Source organism: Mobula birostris, chromosome X, assembly GCF_030028105.1.
Source record: "Mobula birostris isolate sMobBir1 chromosome X, sMobBir1.hap1, whole genome shotgun sequence".
NCBI classification, from domain to species: domain Eukaryota; kingdom Metazoa; phylum Chordata; class Chondrichthyes; order Myliobatiformes; family Myliobatidae; genus Mobula; species Mobula birostris.
In genome coordinates, this window is record NC_092402.1 from 17,848,404 (window position 1) to 17,867,935 (window position 19,532).

The window sequence follows — 19,532 nt, forward strand, 5'->3', positions numbered from 1 at the left end:
GTGCAGGGAACTTATTTCCATGTGAAGGATTTTAAAGAGAAAGGAATTTTTGGAATGTTGATAAGGGGAAATTGGAAGGTGGCTCATGTGAAGTATAAGTAACCTTGTGAACCTAATTGTTATGCTGTGCTTTCGCATTGTTGTGACTGTGTTCGAAATAACCAGAAAGAGACTGAAGTTGGTGATATAGAAGTCTTTATTCATCACAACAAGCAGACATCCTTATGGAGATGCTCACATTGGAGCAGAATTTCTCAACTGGCGTTTGAAATAAACATTGTTTTTTTGAATTTGCTAGCGCTTGCAGTGGTGGGCAGTGACTGAGCAGCCCCCTTAGCAATCTCGTTAGAGACCTCTCAGCCCAGTGTGGCAGTGCGCAGTACAACCATGTTTATTTTGTTGAGTCCATTCTCAATTTTTGACGTGGGATAGGAGAGGCTGTTGATAATTGGTGAGTGCTGTATTGCATGGAGGGGAGGACGGCAGTCAGATAATTGGCGACTGACCAACTGACTTATGGGAGCAAACAAACTGCCAGTGACAGTGCAGTAGAAAATTGGAGAGAAATTTTCATTCTAAAGAAGGAGTTTTTACACGCCACGACTGAGCTGCTGGACTGCCACTTTGCCACATCGACGACTGCATTGGCGCTGCTTCCTGCACGCATGCTGATCTTGTTGACTTCATTAACTTTGCTTCCAACTTTCACCCTGCCCTAGGCTTACCTGGTCCATTTCCGACACCTCCCTCCCCTTTCTAGATCTTTCTGTCTCTATCTCTGGAGACAGCTTATCTGCTGTTGTCTACTATAAGCCTACTGACTCTCACAGCTATCTGGACTATTCCTCTTCTCACCCTGTCTCTTGTGAAAATGCCATCCCCTTCTCGCAATTCCTCTGTCTCCGCTGCATCTGCTCTCAGGATGAGGCTTTTCATTCCAGGACGAGGGAGATGTCCTCCGTTTTTAAAGAAAGGGGCTTCCCTTCCTCCACCATCAACTCTGCTCTCAAACACATCTCCCCCATTTCACGCACATTTGCTCTCACTCCATCCTCCCGCCACCCCACTAGGAATAGGGTTCCCCTGGTCCTCACCTACTACCCCACCAGCCTCCGGGTCCAACATATTATTCTCCGTAACTTTCGCCACCTCCAACGGGATCCCACCACTAAGCACATCTTTCCCTCTCCCCCACTCTCTGCTTTCCGCAGGGATCGCTCCCTACGCGACTCCCTTGTCCATTCGTCCCCCCCATCCCTCCCCACTGATCTCCGTCCTGGCACTTATCCTTGTAAGCAGAACAAGTGCTACACATGCCCTTACACTTCCTCCCTTACCACCATTCAGGGCCCCAGACAGTTCTTCCAGGTGAGGCGACACTTCACCTGTGAGTCGGCTGGGGTGATATACTGCGTCCGGTGCTCCCGATGTGGCCTTCTATATATTGGCGAGACCGGACGCAGACTGGGAGATCGTTTCACTGAACACCTGCGCTCTGTCCGCCAGAGAAAGCAGGATCTCCCAGTGGCCACACATTTTAATTCCACATCCCATTCCCATTCTGATATGTCTATCCACGGCCTCCTCTACTGTAAAGGTGAAGCCACACTCGGGTTGGAGGAACAACACTTTATATTCCGTCTGGGTAGCCTCCAACCTGATGGCATGAACATTGACTTCTCTAACTTCCGCTCATGCCCACCTCCCCCTCGTACCCCATCCGTTATTTATTTATATACACACATTCTTTCTCTCTCTCTCTCTCTCTCTCTCTCTCTCCTTTTTCTTCCTCTGTCTCTCTGACTATACCCCTTGTCCATCCTCTGGGTTCCCCCCCCCCCCCGCCCCCACCTTTTCCTTCTCCCTGGGCCTCCTGTCCCATGATCCTCTCGTATCCCCTTTGCCAATCACCTGTCCAGCTCTTGGCTCCATCCCTCCCCCTCCTGTCTTCTCCTATCATTTTGGATCTCCCCCTCCCCCTCCCACTTTCAAATCTCTTACTAACTCTTCCTTCAGTTAGTCCCGATGAAGGGTCTCGGCCCAAAACGTCAACTGTACCCTTCCTAGAGATGCTGCCTGGCCTGCTGCGTTCACCAGCAACTTTTAAGTGTGCTGCCACTTTGCTGTTGTAAATGTTGCAAAAGGTGGATTGTGTAGGTTAGAAATGAATTGAATCATGGAAGTTTTCATATTTTTTGAAGTTTTCTCGTTTAGTTATTTATTATACCATTCCTATTACACTGTTCTTATACAGTCCATCTTTACAATAAGAGCTACTTATCAAAGAGTTTGACATGGGCTGATGATCCAAGTTGTCCTATTCCAAATTGCCTAGTCTGTGGCAAACAACTTACACATGCAACAAAGCCTCCCGCAAAATTGAAGATACTTAAATACAAATCACAGATTATTCTAAATGGGGATTGGAATCTCAAAACAAACAGTAAAACTCTTGTTAATAAAAAGGACAGGAAACAAGTAGCGGAACTCGTTACCTAGAAAAGGAAAAGTCATACAATTGGTGAGAACCTAATAGTGCTACTATATAAAATTACAGTGGGTAAAATGCTAGGACAAAATGCAGTATGTGACATTGGAAAGGTTTCATTCTGAAACAGTACAATAAGTCGACGTATTGACAGCATGTCACATGATGCTGAAGCGGTCTTGTGTGATAAACTGAAAAACAACAGCTTCTCTATCCAAGTTGATGATTCAACAGATTTCACCAATAAACGTCATGTTGTAGCAGTTTTAAGATTTGTAAATGATGGTGAAATTCAAGAAAACTTTTTCTGTTGCAAAGAGCTGCCCAAAACAAACAAAGGCCAAGATATATTTAATGCTTGGTCTTCATTTCTGGAAAGAAAATGTCTGTTGGCATCTGTACTGTTGGTACCCCATCAGTGGTTGGTTCCATGAGAGGTTTCATTTCTGTTGTAAGAGAAGAAAATCCTGATGTTGTCACAACATACATACTGCTTCAACATTGCAAATAAATTTTCATGTTGTAAATAGCATTAATGAAAATCAATTTACAGCCTTTATTTAAATTAAATCTACTGAGCCTACCTTTAAAAAAAATAAATCCCACTTTGGCGTAAGCCAGTTCTTTAACAGAAGTTTATTATGTTTGCCGTTTTAAAAACTGAGTTTTTAAAAATTATGGAAGGGAAAGAAAGATTAATTTCAAGAAAGTTAAGCTAAGCCTAGCTATGCTTTTTTCCCCCAAGGAAGGTTGGCTAAAAATTCAATCTCTGCTCAAAAGAGCATTGACAATTATTTTTGTATTATTCTATCTAAACTTACTGATCACACTAATGTACCTTGAACTGTAGATATAATATTTTTAACACCGTGGTTCCCTGAGACCTTAAAATTCTTTCAAGTGTTCCTCCCGGGCGAAAGGCTTGAGAAAGTCTCACAAACTCAGAAGTACATCACATTTTTATACCCTTAAAATGAATAGGTGATTCAATACAGTTTCAATTGTAACAAAGACATCATTTACTTCAGTATTTTGGGCTGACAATGCTTCCTTTGAATTACATATGTACAGTGGGAGACACCTCTGAATGTTGAAATACCTTTGCTGGGACAAACTAATTGTAGACTTCCCTGAACTTCCACAATATTCATAATGTTATAATAGTGCAAATGGGACAATTTCCTTAAACCTATAGTTGATGCAGAGTAATTAACACCACCCTATTGTCTTAAGCTTGGTTGATGCATATGCAAACATCTCACAATAAGGAAATATAAGGTTAAAGATTAAAAATTAGCTTAATTTGACACAAGTACATTAAAATATCAAAGCAAACAGTGAAAAATGTCGTTTGTGAAAATAACCAACACAGCCAGAGGTTCTGCTGGGGGCAGCCTGCAAGTGTGAATAAGACCGTAAGACATCGAGTCAGCTCCAACATTCCATCATGACTGATATCTTATCCCTCTCAACCACATTCTCCTGCCTTGTCCCCATAATCTTTTGCACTCTGACTAACCAAGAACCTATCAACCTCCACTTTAATTATGCTCAATGATTTGCTCCACAGCCGTCCATAGCAATGAATTACACAGAATCACCACCCTCTGGCTAAAGAAATTCCTTCTCATCCCTGTTCAAAATAGGTGTTCCTCTATCCTGAGTCTTGTGCCCTCTGGTCCTAGGCTCCCCCACTATAGGAAACATCCTCTCCTCATTCACTCCACTTAGGCCTTTCAATATTCTATAGGTTTCAGTGAGATCCCTCCTCATTCTTATAAACTTCAGCGAGTACAGGTCCAGAGCCATCAAAAACTCCTCATCTGTTAACCCTTCCATTCCTGGAATCATTCTCTTGAACCTCCTCTGGACCCTCTCCAATGCCAGCGTGTCTTTTCTTAGATAAAGAGCCCAAAATTGCTCAAAATACTCCAAATACGGTCTGACCAGTGCTTTATAAATCATCAACATCACATCCTTGCTCTTATATTCTAGTCCTCTTGAAATGAATGCTAACATTTCATTTTCCTTCCTCACCACAGACTCAACCTGCAAGTTAACATTTAGGGAATCCTGCACAAGGACTCCCAAGTCCTTTTGCACCTCAGCTTTTTGAATTTTCTCCCCATTTAGAAAATGGGAAATGGGGAGAATGCAGTTATTCCTTCTACCGAAGTGCACAACCATACACTTCCCTACACTGTAGTCAATCTACCACTTCTTTGCCCATTCTGTCAATCTGTCCGAATCCTTCTGCAGACTCCTTATTTCCTTAAGACTAAATGCTCCTCAACCTATTTTTGTATCATCTGCAAACCTGGCCACAATTCCGTTATCCAAATCATTGACATATAACATGAAAAGAATCGGTCCCAATCCCAGCCCCTGCGGAACACCACTAGTCACTGACAGCCAACTAAAACGGACCCCCTTTATTCTGACACTTTGCCTCCTGCCAGTCAGCCGATCTCCTATCCATGCTCATATCTTTCCTGTAATACCATGGGCTCTTATCTTGTTAAGCAGCCTCATGTGTGGCACCTTGTCAAAATCCTTCTGTAAATTCAGGTCAAGAACATCCAGTGACTCCTTGCCTATCCTGCCTGTTAATTACTCAAAAATTTCCAACAGATTTGTTAGGCAAGATTTCCCCAGAAGGAAACCATACTGCTTTTGGCCTACTTTACCATGCCTTCAAGTACCCCAAAACTTCATCCTTAATAATAGACTCCAGCATTTTCCCAACCACTGAAGTCAGACTACCTGGCTTACAGTTTCCTTTCTTCTGCCTCCCTCCATTCTTAAGAGTAGAGTGACATTTGCAATTTTGCAATCCTCCAGAACCATTCCAAAATCTAGTAATTCTTTAAAGATCATCACTAATGCCTTCGTAATCTCTTCAGCTACCTCTTTCAGAACCCTGGGGTGTAGTCCATCTGGTCCAGGTGACTTATCTACCTACAGACCTTTTAACCTCCCAAGCACCTTCTCCTTAGTAATAGCAACTACACTCCCTTCTGCTTCCTGACATTCTCGAACTTCAGACATACTGCTAGTGTTTTCCACAGTGAAAACTGAATCAAAATACAAATGTGTACTTATTAATTCATCTGCCATTTCTTTGTCCCCTATTTCTGCCTCTCCAGCGTAATTTTCCTGCGGTCCAATATCCATTCTTGGCTCTCTTTTACTCTTTATATATCTGAAAAACTTCTGTGATCCTGTATTGACTAGCTTACCTTCATATTTCATCTTTTCTCTCCTTATTTTTTTATTAGTTACCTTCTATTGCTTTTTAAAGCTTCCCAATCCTCTAACTTCCCACTCATTTTTGCTATATTATCTCCCCACTCTTTTGTTTTTATGCTGTCTTTGACTTCCCTTGTCAGCCACGGTTGCCTTATCCTCCCTTTAGAATGCTTCTTTCTTCATCTTTAGGATGTATCAATTCTGCACCTTCCTAATTTCCTCCAGAATCTACAGTCACTGCTTTTCTGCTGTCATCCCTAATAGTGTCTCAATCCAATCAATTTTGGACAGCTCTCCTCTCATGCCTCTGTAATTCCCTCTTCTCTCTCTCATACTGCAGGGTGAATTTTATCATAATATGATCACTGCCTCCTAAGGGTTCCTTTACATTAAGCTCCCTACTCAAATCTGGTTCATTACACAACACCCAATCCAGAATTGTTTTCCCCTAGTGGGTTCAACGACAGGTTGCTCTAAAAAGCCATCTTGTAGGCATTCTACAAATCCCCTTTTGGGATCCAACAACAACCTAATTTTCCCAATCTACCTGGATATTGAAAATCCTCATGACTATCATAACGTTACCCTTATTTCAATGGGAAAAAGAAAAGGCATGTAATATATACCCCACATCCTGGTTACTGTTCTGGAGCTTGTATATAACTCCCATCGGGGTCTTTTTATCCTTACAGTTTATTAACACTACCCACAAGGACTCTACATCTTCTGATCCTATGTCAGCTCTTTCTAAGGATTAGATTTCATCAACAGAGCACCCCAACCCCTGTGCCTACCTGCCTGTTCCTTTGTATTCTTGGATGTTAAGCTCTCACTACAATCTTCTTTCAAGTCACGACTCAGTGATGGTCACAACGTCATATTTGCCCATCTCTAACTGCACTACAAGATCATCTACTTTATTCAGTATACTGCATGCATTCAAATATAACACCTTCAATCCTGTATTCATCACCCTTTTTAGATTTTGCGCTCATTTTACACTTCAACTCATCCCACTGACTACAATTTTGCCCTATCGTCTGCCTGTCAATTCTCAATCTCACTACACACTGCATTGACTTGTATGCCAACGGCTCCATCCTCAGACTTATCACTGTCAACCATTCCCCTGCTAACTTAGTCTAAACCTTCCCCAACAGCTCTAGCAAACCTGCCTGCAAGGATATTCGGGGGGGTCCCTTGGATTCAGGTGTAACACATCCTTTTTGTACAGGTCATACCTTCCCCAGAAAAGATCCCAATGATCCAGAAATCTGAATCCCTATCCCCTGCACCATTTCCTCAACCACTCATTCATCTGTACTATCATTCTATCCCTGCCCTGACTAGCACATGTTACTGGCAGTAATCCAGAGATTACTACCTAGGAAGTCCTGCTCTTGGTCTTCAGCCTCTTCCCCAACTCCCTACACTCACTTGCAGGACTTCTTCCCCCTTTCTACTTATGTCAAAACAGACAGTCAATGTTTTGGACCAAGACCATTCATCAAGACTAGCGAGGAAAGGAGCAGAAGCTAGAATAAAATGGGGAAGAAAGGAGTACGGGCTGGTAATTGATTGATGAAACCAGGTGAAGGGGAAGGTGGGTGGGTGGGGAGGGGCATGTAGGGAGAAACTGGGTGGTGATAGGTGGAAAAGGTAAAGGACTGAAGAAGAAGGAATGTGATAGGAGATGACAGTGGACCATGGGAGAAAGGGAGGAGGAGCATCAGAGGTGGAGGATAGGTGGGTGAGAAGAGAAGGGATAAGAGGGGACCCAGAATGGGGAAAAGTAAAAGAGAGAAGAGGGAGAGGGGAAGAAATTACCGGAAGTTTGGGAAATCGATGTTCATGCCGTCAGGTTGAAGGCTACCCAGACAGAATATGAGGTGTTGCTCCTCCAACCTGAGTGTGGCATCATTGTGACCACACAGGAGGCCATGAACCGACGTGTCAAAATGGGAATGGGAAGTAGAATGAAAGTGTGTGGCCACTGAACAATCTTGCCTTTTGTAGCAGATGGAGCAAAGGTGCTCGATGCAGTAGTCCCCTGATCTACATTGCGTCTCAACATTTCGAGGAGGCTGATACAGGGCACCAGATACAGTAGATGACCCCCATATACTTGCAGGTGAAGTGTTCCCTTATCTGAAAGGACTGTTTGGGGCCTTGAATTGTGGTGAGGGAGAAAGTGTAGGGGCAGGTTTAGCATTTATCCCACTTGCAGGGATCAGTGCCAGGTGGGAGATCAGTGGAGAGGGATGCATGGACAAAAGAGTTACGCAGAGTGGAGAGTGGGTGGAGGGGGCAATTGTGTGTTATTGGTTGGTTCCAATTGAAGATGGCACCAGATAGCATACCCTCAGTTTATGTCTTTGGAATATGGGAGGAAATCAGAGCACCCAGAGGAAACCCATGCTGTCACAGAGAGAACATATAAACTCCTTACAGGCAGTTGTGGGAATAAAACCCTGATTACTGATCGCTGATACGGCAAAACCATTGCTATAACCACTGGGCTACCATTCTGCTGTGCAACAGTAGGGAAAAGAATAGCCATAGCAGGCATGACAGGCTGAATCGTCTACACCTTCTATGTGCAAGCTGTCCTAGGACATGCGATCAGATAGTTTAACCTCATAGTTCTTATCTGAAAGATTGAGAGAAGTAACTTTCAAAAGGGAATTGGATAAATAACCAGGGGAGGGAGGAATATTGCAGTGCTTTGGAGAAATATTCATGGTAAACAGGACAAATACCTCAATGAGGCTGGGCATTCTAATGCATAATTCTCAAAAGACTAGACTGCAGGAACTGCAAGTACAGGTTCTCCCTGCTTACAAATACCTGATGTATTTACACTATGTACGCAAACAAGCGGGTTGGATTGGCCAGCTGCTGCCAGGCCTCAGGCATCTTCTGCCATGTGGGACCTTTGTTTGTGTTCACATTTCTGATTTGAAAACTGGTTATGGACAGCCGTTCAAAGCAGAGCTGAGGCGAAAACAGGAATAAAGAGTCAAAATTTCAGGCTGAATCATGATGAAGGTTCATGACCTGAAACATAGACTCTTTATTCCTTTCCATAGATGCTGCCTAACCTGCTGAGTTCCTCCAGCATTTTGTGTGTGTTGCTCTGAATTTCCAGCATCTGCAAAATCTCTTCTGTTTACAAGGCAAAAGTTGTTCTCTCAGGCAATGGTGAGTCTTTGAAACTCTCCTTTCAGAATGAGGAGGTGTCTAAATATTCTTAAGGCAAAACTAGGTGGATTATTGATAATACTAAGTAGTGAATGCTTATCACAGGTAGTTGGGATTGTGGGCTTAAGGATGCAGTCAGATGGGTCATGATCTATGTTCCCTCTAAGCAGTGCGCATGTGTGCGCGCACACGCAGTTTTCAACCAGCGCACAAAGGAAATTAATGTGCGCTCAAAAGATTAGTTACCTAAAATAATGTAATTAATAATTATACTTATTGAAAATAATCTTTTAGCTAAATGTTTCTGTTAACTAGTTAGTCTGTTTTTCAAATACCACAATGCACGTCACTAACTTACGTCACCTCACCTTTCCTGTTCCGGTTTGTACAGCTGCATCACGGCGGCAGCCATCTTTGGCGGACAGTGTTCATATCGTAAAGTCTACAAAGATCTGTTTCAAATCCTGTAGATAGCTTACTAAGTTTTTATTGAAAAAGATCAGTCAAATGACCCTGTGGCTAAATACTGTCACAAGAAATTGATAAACATCACATATAAAGTAGCTTTACAGGTTTTAAGTGATGTCTTTCATGAACTGGCTGCACTGTGCAAGGTTCTGCAAAAGAGTGGCCTGACACCGATTGATTCACTTCATTTTGCGCGAGGCAAAATTAACAAGATTAGAAAGCAGTATCTGGGAGACAATGTTTCGTGGAGTGATAAAGTTAAAGTTTTGCTAAGCCAACAACATGCAGAAAATGTCACAGTAGATACAAGTTCGCTGTTGACTTTTATAAATAGTCTTTGTGTTCATTTAGAAGAAAGGTTTTCTGAAGATGAGGTACAAGAATGGTCAGCTTTTGATTTCTCTGCAATTGCAGATTGTGACTTCACATTTGGTGATGAACAAGTTAATGCCCTGTGTCTAAAATATCATGATTTTCTAGCTGAAGATACTGTAATAGTTAGACAGTTTAATGATTTCAAATTTTCTGTGCAAGAAAAAATCAAATCCAAACTGATTTCAAACTTTGCTCAATTGGTGGCATTTGTACTTCAAAATGAACAGTTTTGCGACCTTGCACAGTTGATGGACATTGGGGGAACCTTTCTTGTGTCTACTGCGGACTGTGAACGAGGTTTTAGCCTAATGAATCAACTCAAAAACACGCTGAGAAACCGTTTAGGTGAATGTCATTTGGATATGTCAATGAAAATCAAAAGCCATCAATTGTCTATAGAGTTTACAAAGAATGGGTAAATGCCAAAGACAGGAGAGGGAAAAAATAACTGAGTGACTTAAATATGTATGTTATTTTGCTGTTATTCTGTGCAGTTTTATGTCAAATATTTTGTAAACCTACATAAACTGTGCCATGTGTGCATTCATTGCGCACATACTTTTGTTACAGGAAAAAAATTTGCATAACATAAGATTTATGCGCACACTACTGAAAATTAGAGGGAACATTGGTCATGATGTTATTAAATGATTAGGCATACCTGAGAGCTAATTGCCTGCTCTTCATTCATAGTCTACTCTTCATTCATAGTCTGCTCTCAAGAGACCCAGCACAGTTGCAAGGTTCAAAGAGACTACCTTCCGTACTTCAAATGTATTTAAAAATTGCAATACACAATTAATAATTTATGTTGACTAAAATCTGTGCTCTTGTACACCTTTAAGGACCTGAGGATCATTGCTAAAGCCATCTTTTATAGCCCATCCCTAAAGGCCCTTGAACCAAAGCAGTTTGCTAAGCCATTTCTGAGAGCAAGTAAGAGTGAACCTTGTTGATGTGTCTGGCAAGGATGGCAGATTTCCTCCCAGATGAATGTTAGGGAGCAGGATGAGATTTTACAACGGTGTTTTTTTTTATTATTATCTATTTAGAGATGGAGGCTCAATGGGCTCATGCTGCCCAATTACACTCATGTGACCAATTAATCCGTACGTCTTTGGAATGAGGAAATCCACGCAGTCATGGGGAGGATATTCAGTTTTTTACAGACAGCAACGGAATTGAACCCAAGTCGCTGGCACTATAATTGTATTGCACCACGGTAGCATAGTGATGAGCACAATACTATTACAGCTCGACCCGTTGGAGTCCAGAATTCAATCCTAGCGTCCTCTATAAGAACTCTGTACGTCCTCCCTATACAATGCTTGCATTTTCTACAGGTGCTCTGGTCCTCCTGCAGTCCAAAGATGTACCGGTTAGTAGGTTAATTGGTCATTGTAAATTGTCCCTTGATTAGGTTAGAGTTAGTGGGGGGTTGTCGGGGATTGCTGGGTGGTGTGGCTCGAAGGATTCCACTCTGTATCTCTAAATAAAATATATAACTACTATAGAAGTCAAAAATCTTCTTGGATCATCCAAGTTCTAGTGTTCTTCGGTCAGCACTGTCTGTCAGCCTTGTTCCTGTGTCAGCATGATGTGTAAAGCTGGAACTGAGGATGAACAACCAGGATTGGGAATAATAACAGAGCAGACACAAAGGCACAATGCCCTCCTCCTGCTCCTAACTCTCGTAAGAAAAAAAATCTTTGCCAAAGATGTTATTTTTATTTCCCAATTATTAACTGAATTCAGATTCTGTAGTTACCACAGTGGGATTTGAACTCAGGTCTCTGAGTCATTGGTGCTGGCCTCCATTAAAGGAAATATGGTATAGATAGCAGGAATAGAAAAGATTTTAAAGTATATGGGTCAAACATGGGCAAATGAGACTTGATAATGTAGGCACCTTGATTGGCATGATCAAGTTGGGCATAAGTCTTTGGAATGTGGGAGGAAACTAGAGAACTTGTTTAACACCCAGATGGTCATGGTGCAGGTGTACAAACTCCTTATAGACAGCAGCAGGAAAGGTTGGTGGCATGGTAATAGCATTTCTCTTAACCACTATACTGCTGTGACGTGCCTGCTTTTTTTTCCAGAAAGGTCTCTGGGCTCCAAAGGTTAAATGATGAAGAAGGATTTAATTAGTTTAAGCAAATTTGCTGCAGGTCTCGACCTTAAATGTCAACAATTCCATTCCTCCCAAAAGATGGTGCTCGGCCCACTGATTTCTTCCAGCAGTTTGTTGCTCCAGATTGCAGCATCTGTGGTCTCTTGTTTCTCCTCTTAATTACATTCATGTTCCCTGGAATTTGGACCATTTCTCAGCTGAAGTGGTCAGATTCAGCTCCGATATTCAGCTCCGAAGCTTGCAGAACTCTGAGGAGAGGGTGGGGGAGTTAAACTATGAATGAAGTTCAGAGTCAGAGAGAAATACAAGACAGAAACTTTGGCTCAACTCATCTATGCCAACCAAGGTGACCACCCCACATCCCACTCTCCCTTCTACACCCTCCTCACTGGTCCTCCCTACAATCACTTGCCCTACCCTCCCTCTCTTCACATCATCTCTCCCTCTTTCCCTGTCTTCCCTCCCTCCCTTGTCATTGACTGTCTCCCTTCCCCCACCCTCCCAACCTCCTCCTTACCACTCCTGCTTCACCTCCCTCCATCCCATCGCCTCTCTGTCTACCCATTCTTGCTGCCTCTCCCATTCCCCACTCCCTTCCTCCTGCTTGTCGCCTTTCCCGCTTCCTCCTCCCTCCTTGTGGCTTCTCCGCTTCCCCCTTCATTGATGCCCCTCCAGCTTCCCCTGCCCTTCCTCCCTCCTTGTTGCATCTCCTACTGCCCCCACTGTCCCTCCACATAACCTCTCCCGCTCTCCCTCCTTCCCTCCTCATCACCTCTCCCGTTGATCCCCCCCCCCACTCTCTCTCCTTCCTGCATTTAACCTCATTTGGCCTGTCATTGTCATTATGTGGCATATCACGTGACATGGGCGATCATGGGAAGTTTTTCTACAGGAAAGGTTTCCCATTGCCGCCTTCTGGGCCGTGTCTTTACTGGACAGGTGACCCCAGCCATTTGGCCTGTGCCTTTCTAAATATTTCCTATCCATGTATATATCCAAATGTCTTTTAAATGTCATCGATGAACTGGATGGCCGGTTTCGATGCTATAACCACTCCTTGATTCTGAAATGTCTTGAAGATATTGAGGGAAGCTCTTCAGGGAGATAGGGAATTGAGGAAAGCTGGACGTGGTCTAAAATTTAAAGCCATTCCTTTGAGTGACCAAGAAACATTCTACGAGAAGAAGGAGGAAGAAGCTTGGAATATTTTTCTCAAATAGCAGTCGATGATGGGCCAGATGTTCCCCTTAAATCTAAGACAGATGTATTTTGGTTAAGTAAAGGGTGAGTGGGAAAGTCAGTAACATGGAGCTAACTCAAAATCAGGTTTATTATCACTGGCATATGTCATGACATTTGTTGTTTTGTAGCAGCACTGCAGTGCAAAACATAAAGTAATGGCTTTAAATTACAATAAAGATATAAAATAAATAGTACAAAAGAGGAATAGCAAGGTAGTATTCATGGACCATTTGATATCTCCTGGTGGAGCTATTCCAAAAATATTCAGTGTGGGTATTCAGGGTCCAGTACCTCCTCCATGATGATAGTAATGAAAAGCAAGCGTGTCCCAGATGGCGAGAGTCCTTAATGATGGATGTTGCCTTCATGAGGGATTGATTTTTGAAGATATTCTTGATGATGGGGAGGCTTATGCCCATAATGGAGCTGGCTGAATTTACAACTCTCTGCAACTTTTTTGATCCTGTGCATAGATGCATCTCCCCCCACCCATACTAGATGGTGATTCAACCAGTCAGAATGTTCTCCATGATACATCTGTAGAAATTTTGCTAGATTCTTTGGTGACACAAATCTCCTCAAATTCCTAATGGAAGTATGGATATTGGCATGCCTTCTCATTGATTGTATGCATATGTTGGGTCCAAGGTAGATCTTCAGAGATGTTGACACCCAGGAACTTGAAATTGCTCACCAATTCCAACTATTGGTCTCTCATTGTGGTTTCTTCCAATTTCACTTTCCTGCTGTCCACAATCAGTTCTTTGGTCCTCACTGAAGAGCCCTAACTTCATAGAATGAAAAAGCAGAGTAAAAATATAAATATATGAAGATTTCCTGTCCTGATGAAGGGTTTTGGCCTGAAATGCCAGCTGTTTACTCTTTTCCTAAATGCTGCCTGGCCTGCTGAGTTCCTGCAGCATTTTGTGTCTGTTGCTTTGGATTTCCAGCATCTGCAGATTTTCTCATGTTTTTAATTTAAAGATTAGCTTTATTTGTCATAGGTACATCAAAACATACAATGAAATGCATTATTTACATGAAATCAAATCAGCGAGGATTGTGCTGGGGCAGCCCACAACTGTCGTCATGCTTCTGGTGCCAACATAGCATGCCCACAACTCACTAACCCTAACCCTAATCATGCATCTTTGGACTGAAGGACGAAACCGGAACACGTGGAGCAAACCCACCTTACAAACAGTGGCAGGAACTAAACCCCAATCAACGACTGTTGCCACTATAGGAGCATTACGCTAACTGCTACACTTTACCACCTAAAGAGGCTGAATATCCCATGAAATCCTTGTAGTATTCTTCTATAATGTAGTCGCTGTGGTGCTCTCCTTTAACACCTTTCTCATCCTGGGTGCCAATATCTTTGAAGATCTGTCCTGGGCTCAGTATATTGATGCAATAATGAAGAAGGCATGCTAGCAGCTATATTTCATTTGGAGTTTGAGGAGATTTGGTATGTCACCAAAGACTCCAGCAAATTTCTACAGATGTACAGTGGAGAGCCTTTTAACTGTTTACATCACTGTCTGGAGCGGAGGCACTAATGCACAGGACTGTAATCTTACAAGCTCCAGCTTCAGCACAATCATGGGCACTAGCCTCCTCACCATCGAAAGCTGATCCCATAAAAAGGCCGCATCTATTATTAAGGACAGTCACCATCCAGGACATGCCTACTTCTCATTACTGCCATCAGGGAGGGGGTACAGGAACCTGAAGATGCACACTAATGTTTTAAGAACAGCTTCCAACACGCCATCAGATTTCTGAACAGACCATGAACCCATGAATACTACTTCACAATTGTTTTGCTCTTTTTGCACTAACTTAGAGAAAATCTGCCAGACACCCCAACTTCAGATATGAATTTGGATTCATTTAGAGTATATAACTTCAGTTCAAGAGCTATTAGGGATGGGTGATAAGCATTGGTTTTACCATGGATTCCCATTTCCTTCAAAGTGAGTAAGCACAAAAATTCCATTCGTTGTCTGATTGCTGACAAATACTTTCATTGTTTTGTTGTACATCAACACTTGCTCTTTGAAAGTATACACGTGAGGCGCTACCTCAGGAAGGCAACATCTGTATTCAAATATCCCCACCATGCCATTTTCTTGCAGCTACCATCAGGCAGGAGGTACAGAAACCTGATGTCCCACACGACTCGGTCAAGGACATATACTTCTCTTGAAACAACCTGCACAACCCTAATCACTACCTCAGTGCAGCAACACTATGACCATTTTCCACTACAATGGCCTTGATTTTGTTCCAAATCTATTCTTTCTTGTAAAACATGTTTATAACTGATGTTTAATTTATATTTTTCTTGTGAATGTTGTCTCTCTAATGCTGTCCTCCCCATGGTCCTGCTGAAAGTTTCTCATTGCATCTGTGAATTGTAACTGTACGTACATGTGCTTGTGTATGGGACGATACCTTCAACTTTGACTTTTCTTTAAATTGTGTTATGTTTTGAAAGTACCATCTGTATGCAGCATACTTGCCCCATCTTCAGAATCCCAGTTCTTCCTATGACACACCTTTTCATTTTAAAGTAACACACACAAAATGCTGGAAGAACTCAGTAAGTCAGGCAGAATAATTAACAGTTGATGTTTCAAGCTGAGACCCTTCATCAGAACTGGAAAGGAAGGGGTCACAGAAGCCAGAATAAGGTGGAGAATGGAAGGAGTACAAGCTGGCAGGTGATAGGTGAGACCAGGCGAGGTGGAAGGTGGGTGAGTGGGGGAGGAGGATGAAATAAGAAGGTGGAAAGGATTGAAGAAAAATGAATCTTATGGGAGAAAAGAGTGGACCATGGAAGAAAGGGGGGGAGGAGGAGGAGCAGCAGAGGGGGGTGATGGGCAGGTGAGGAGAGGAGAAGCAGTAAGACGAAGTGGGGAATACAAAAAGAGATGAAGGGGAGTGGGGAGAAATTACCAGAAGTTAGAGAAATCAATGTTCATGCCATTAGGTTGGAGGCTATCCAAATGGAATATGAGGTGTTGCTTCTCCAATCCAAGAGTGGCCTATGTTTTCATTTTAAATTTATTTCTTTAGATGTAATACAAATTGACAGAAAGATGGTTGTGCTCACTGTACTTTCCTGTTTTGTGTCTAATGTCCACCAGACTTGCACAAGTACCAGCGGCAGTGGGAGCAGCAGTAGCAGTAGCAGCAGCAGCAGCCGTGCCTACAAATCAGGCACTGCGAGAGGTTTGGATGAAGCCACACCCAACTTTGCCAGCAAGCACTTCCAGAGACCGTCCACATCGCTCGTAAGTGGGAAGGAGACGGCAGAGGTGGCCAGGTCAGAGGTCAAAAGCAAGAAGGCTTCCAGCCATGGCTCCAGTCAGCGGGGGCGGAAGCCAGGCGGAGGTGGACCCAAGAGCACAGCGACTGTTGCCACAGTCTCCTCGCCCAGCCTGTTTCAGCAAGGTACTGTCCACAACTGGCCCAAGGCAAAACATATGCAGATGCTTATACACACAAAATGCTGGAGGAACTCAGCAGGTCAGGCAGTATCTATGGAAAAGAGTGAACAATTGACATTTTGGGCCAAGACCCTTCAGGACTGGAAAAGAAAATGAGAAGCCCTGATGAAGGGGTGGGGGATGTTAGAGGTAGTTTTTTTTTAATACAGTGAGTGCTGGCAGAGTAGATGTATTAGAGACAATTATGAGAAAAGTGGGGGGCTATATGGGAAGGAAGTGTTAGATTGATCTTGGTGCAGGTTAAAAGGTCGGGACTACATTGTGAGCACTGTTCTATGTTCTATACTAGAACTTTGAAAGAAAGTAGAAAATGCTGGGAATGCTCAGTGGGTCAGGCAGCATTTGTGGTGAGAGAAATAGAGTGGGATGCAATAACTCAAAACTTGCTGATGGCACCAAATCCCAAGGATGATTTTTTTTCAAACAAGACTCTGTAAGAACAGGAAATCAGCCATTAGAGCACATGAGCAGAGCTCCACTAGTAGAGCTTCTAGCTCACAGCTCCATTCACCCAGGTTCAGTCGAGACCTCCGGTGCTCCCTCTGCAGAGTTTGCACATTCTCCATGTGGCCAGGTGAGTTTCCCCTGTTTGATGCCCCTAGTGTGTAGGTAAAGGTAGAATCTTGGGGGGAGATGATGGGAAAGTGGGAAGAATGAAGATTAAAGAGTAGCTTAATTTGCCAGTTGTGCAGCGAAACATCAAAACATACAGTGAAATGCGTTGGTGTCGATGACTAACACAATCTGAAAATGTGCTGTGGTCAGCCTGCAAGTATCGCCAGGTTTCCAGCACCAACATAGCAAGCCCTACTAACCATAACAGTACGTCTTTGGAATGTGGAAGGAAACCAGAGCTCCCGGAGGAACCCACATGACCACAGGAAGAATGTTGTCCTTGGGCAAATTTAAAACAGAGGTTGATAGTTCAAGTTTATTGCCATTTGACCATACACATATACAACCAAATGAAACATTATTCCCCCGGACCATGGTGCACACACAATACATATGTTCAAAGGTTCAAAGGTCCAACTTAATGTCAGAGAAATGTATACAATATACATCCTGAAATGTTTTTTCTTTGCAAACATCCACAAAAACAGAGAAGTGTCCCCAAACAATGAATGACAGTTAAACGTGAGAAACCCAAAGTCCCCACCAGCTCCCCCCTCCCGTGCGTAAGCGGCAGCGAGCAATAATCCCCCCTCCCCCCACCAGCAAAAAAAAGCATCAGCACCGCTACCGAGCACTCAAGCGTGAGCAAAGCAATAGCAAAGACATAGACTTGCAGTTACCCCAAAGGCTTTGCATTTCACCCAGCATTCGCATACCACAGGTGCGCGCCCCCTCTCCCTGCCCCCTTTCCCCACCCCCTTCCCCCCTCCCCCCCTCCTCTCTCTCCTCCCTCCCCCTCTCTCCCTAATAAGGGAGAAGGAGGTGTGTCCATTTTCCCAACGAGCGGGGAAACATAACAAACAACTCGCTAGCTTACAATATTAAAAGACCGTTAACGTCGCTATTTTCAAGCTCTGTGCCTGAAGATCGCAAAGATCCGGGTCTTCAGGCCCATAGCAGTAGATTCTCCGACTCCCTCACTATACGTGGGTCTCCTGCCGTGACACCCACCCTCGATCTGCCCGTCTCCAGAGCCCCGAGATCTTAGGCTTCCAAATGCGAGTCAGACTCTCAGACTGAACCCTTGGTGTGCCGAATAACAGCTAGTCCTGAAACCCCAAGAATGGGTCCCATTCCCACAGAGAACCGAAGTCAGCGCATAACTCCAGGTCAGGATCTTCAAAAGAACTCTGAAAAGGAAAAATAAAGACATAAAGATGGTCTATCTTATGGAAATAGAGTTGTTTCCGAAGATGCAAGCAAAGGAGTCACCGTTTAACGCTGTCTTAACTTCGCTCCACCTCCCCGTCACACATAAAACAAAATATTACCATAAATAAGTTAATAAAATATAATTCAAAATGCATGCAGTGTGCAGCACAGGTAAAGAGTAAACAGTACAGTATACAGTAAGCAGCTGGCTGTCCAAGTAACGAGACCTTTATGTTGGAAGGGTATTCATTAGTCACACAGTCTGAGGAAAGAAACTGGTACCCAGTTTGGCAGTCCTAGTCCTGATGCTTCTATACTTCCTTCCTAATAGTAGTGGGTCAAGAAGATTGTTGGATGGGTGTTAGGGATCCTCAACAATGCTTTGTGCCCTTCGTCTGCAGCGCTTCTAGTAAATGTCACAAATAGGGGAGAGGGAGACACCAGTGATTCTTTTACTATCCTTTACTATCCTTGGTAGGATTTTGCAGTCTGATGCCTTGCACCTTCCATACAGCACAATGATGCAGTTGACAGGACCCTCCCGATGGTGTTCCTGTAGAAAGTTGTTAGAATGGAGGCGGGGAGGCTTGCACACTTAATTATCCTCAGTGTAGATACTGCTGTGCCTTCTTGACGAGTTAGGAGATGTTGTGGGTCCAGATTAGATCATCTGTTATGTGCACATCAAGGAACTTTGTGCTCTTTGCTGTCTCCATGATAGAGCCTTTGATGTGCAATGGAGAGTGGTCAATCTGTACCTTCCTGAAGTCCACAACCATCTCTATAGTCTTGGCAACGTTGAGGCTCAGGTTGTTGTTCTCACACCATTTGACAAGCCACTATACCTGCACTCTGCACTCGTTGCTGTGATGAGGCCACCACTGTTGAACTTGATGCAGTTTGTGCTGGCTGTGGCAGTGCAGTCAGTCAGCAGTGGACTGAGCACACAGCCCTCGGGGCACCAGTGCTCAGGGTAATGGAGCTTAAGATGTTGCTGCCAACTCATATCGATTGGGGTCTTTCTATCTCA

At 43.4% G+C, this 19,532-nt stretch overlaps 1 protein-coding gene across 3 annotated transcripts in view; it reads left to right on the forward strand.

The window, feature by feature from the left end:
- The window catches only part of LOC140191648 (protein AF-10-like), a 290,386-nt gene that overhangs the window by 140,521 nt on the left and 130,333 nt on the right, over positions 1-19,532 (forward strand). For all 3 annotated transcript variants that reach the window (XM_072249244.1, XM_072249246.1, XM_072249245.1), the window contains one exon: positions 16,313-16,619. In XM_072249244.1, the coding sequence (XP_072105345.1) occupies positions 16,313-16,619 (307 nt within the window). The remainder of the gene's footprint in view (positions 1-16,312; positions 16,620-19,532) is intronic.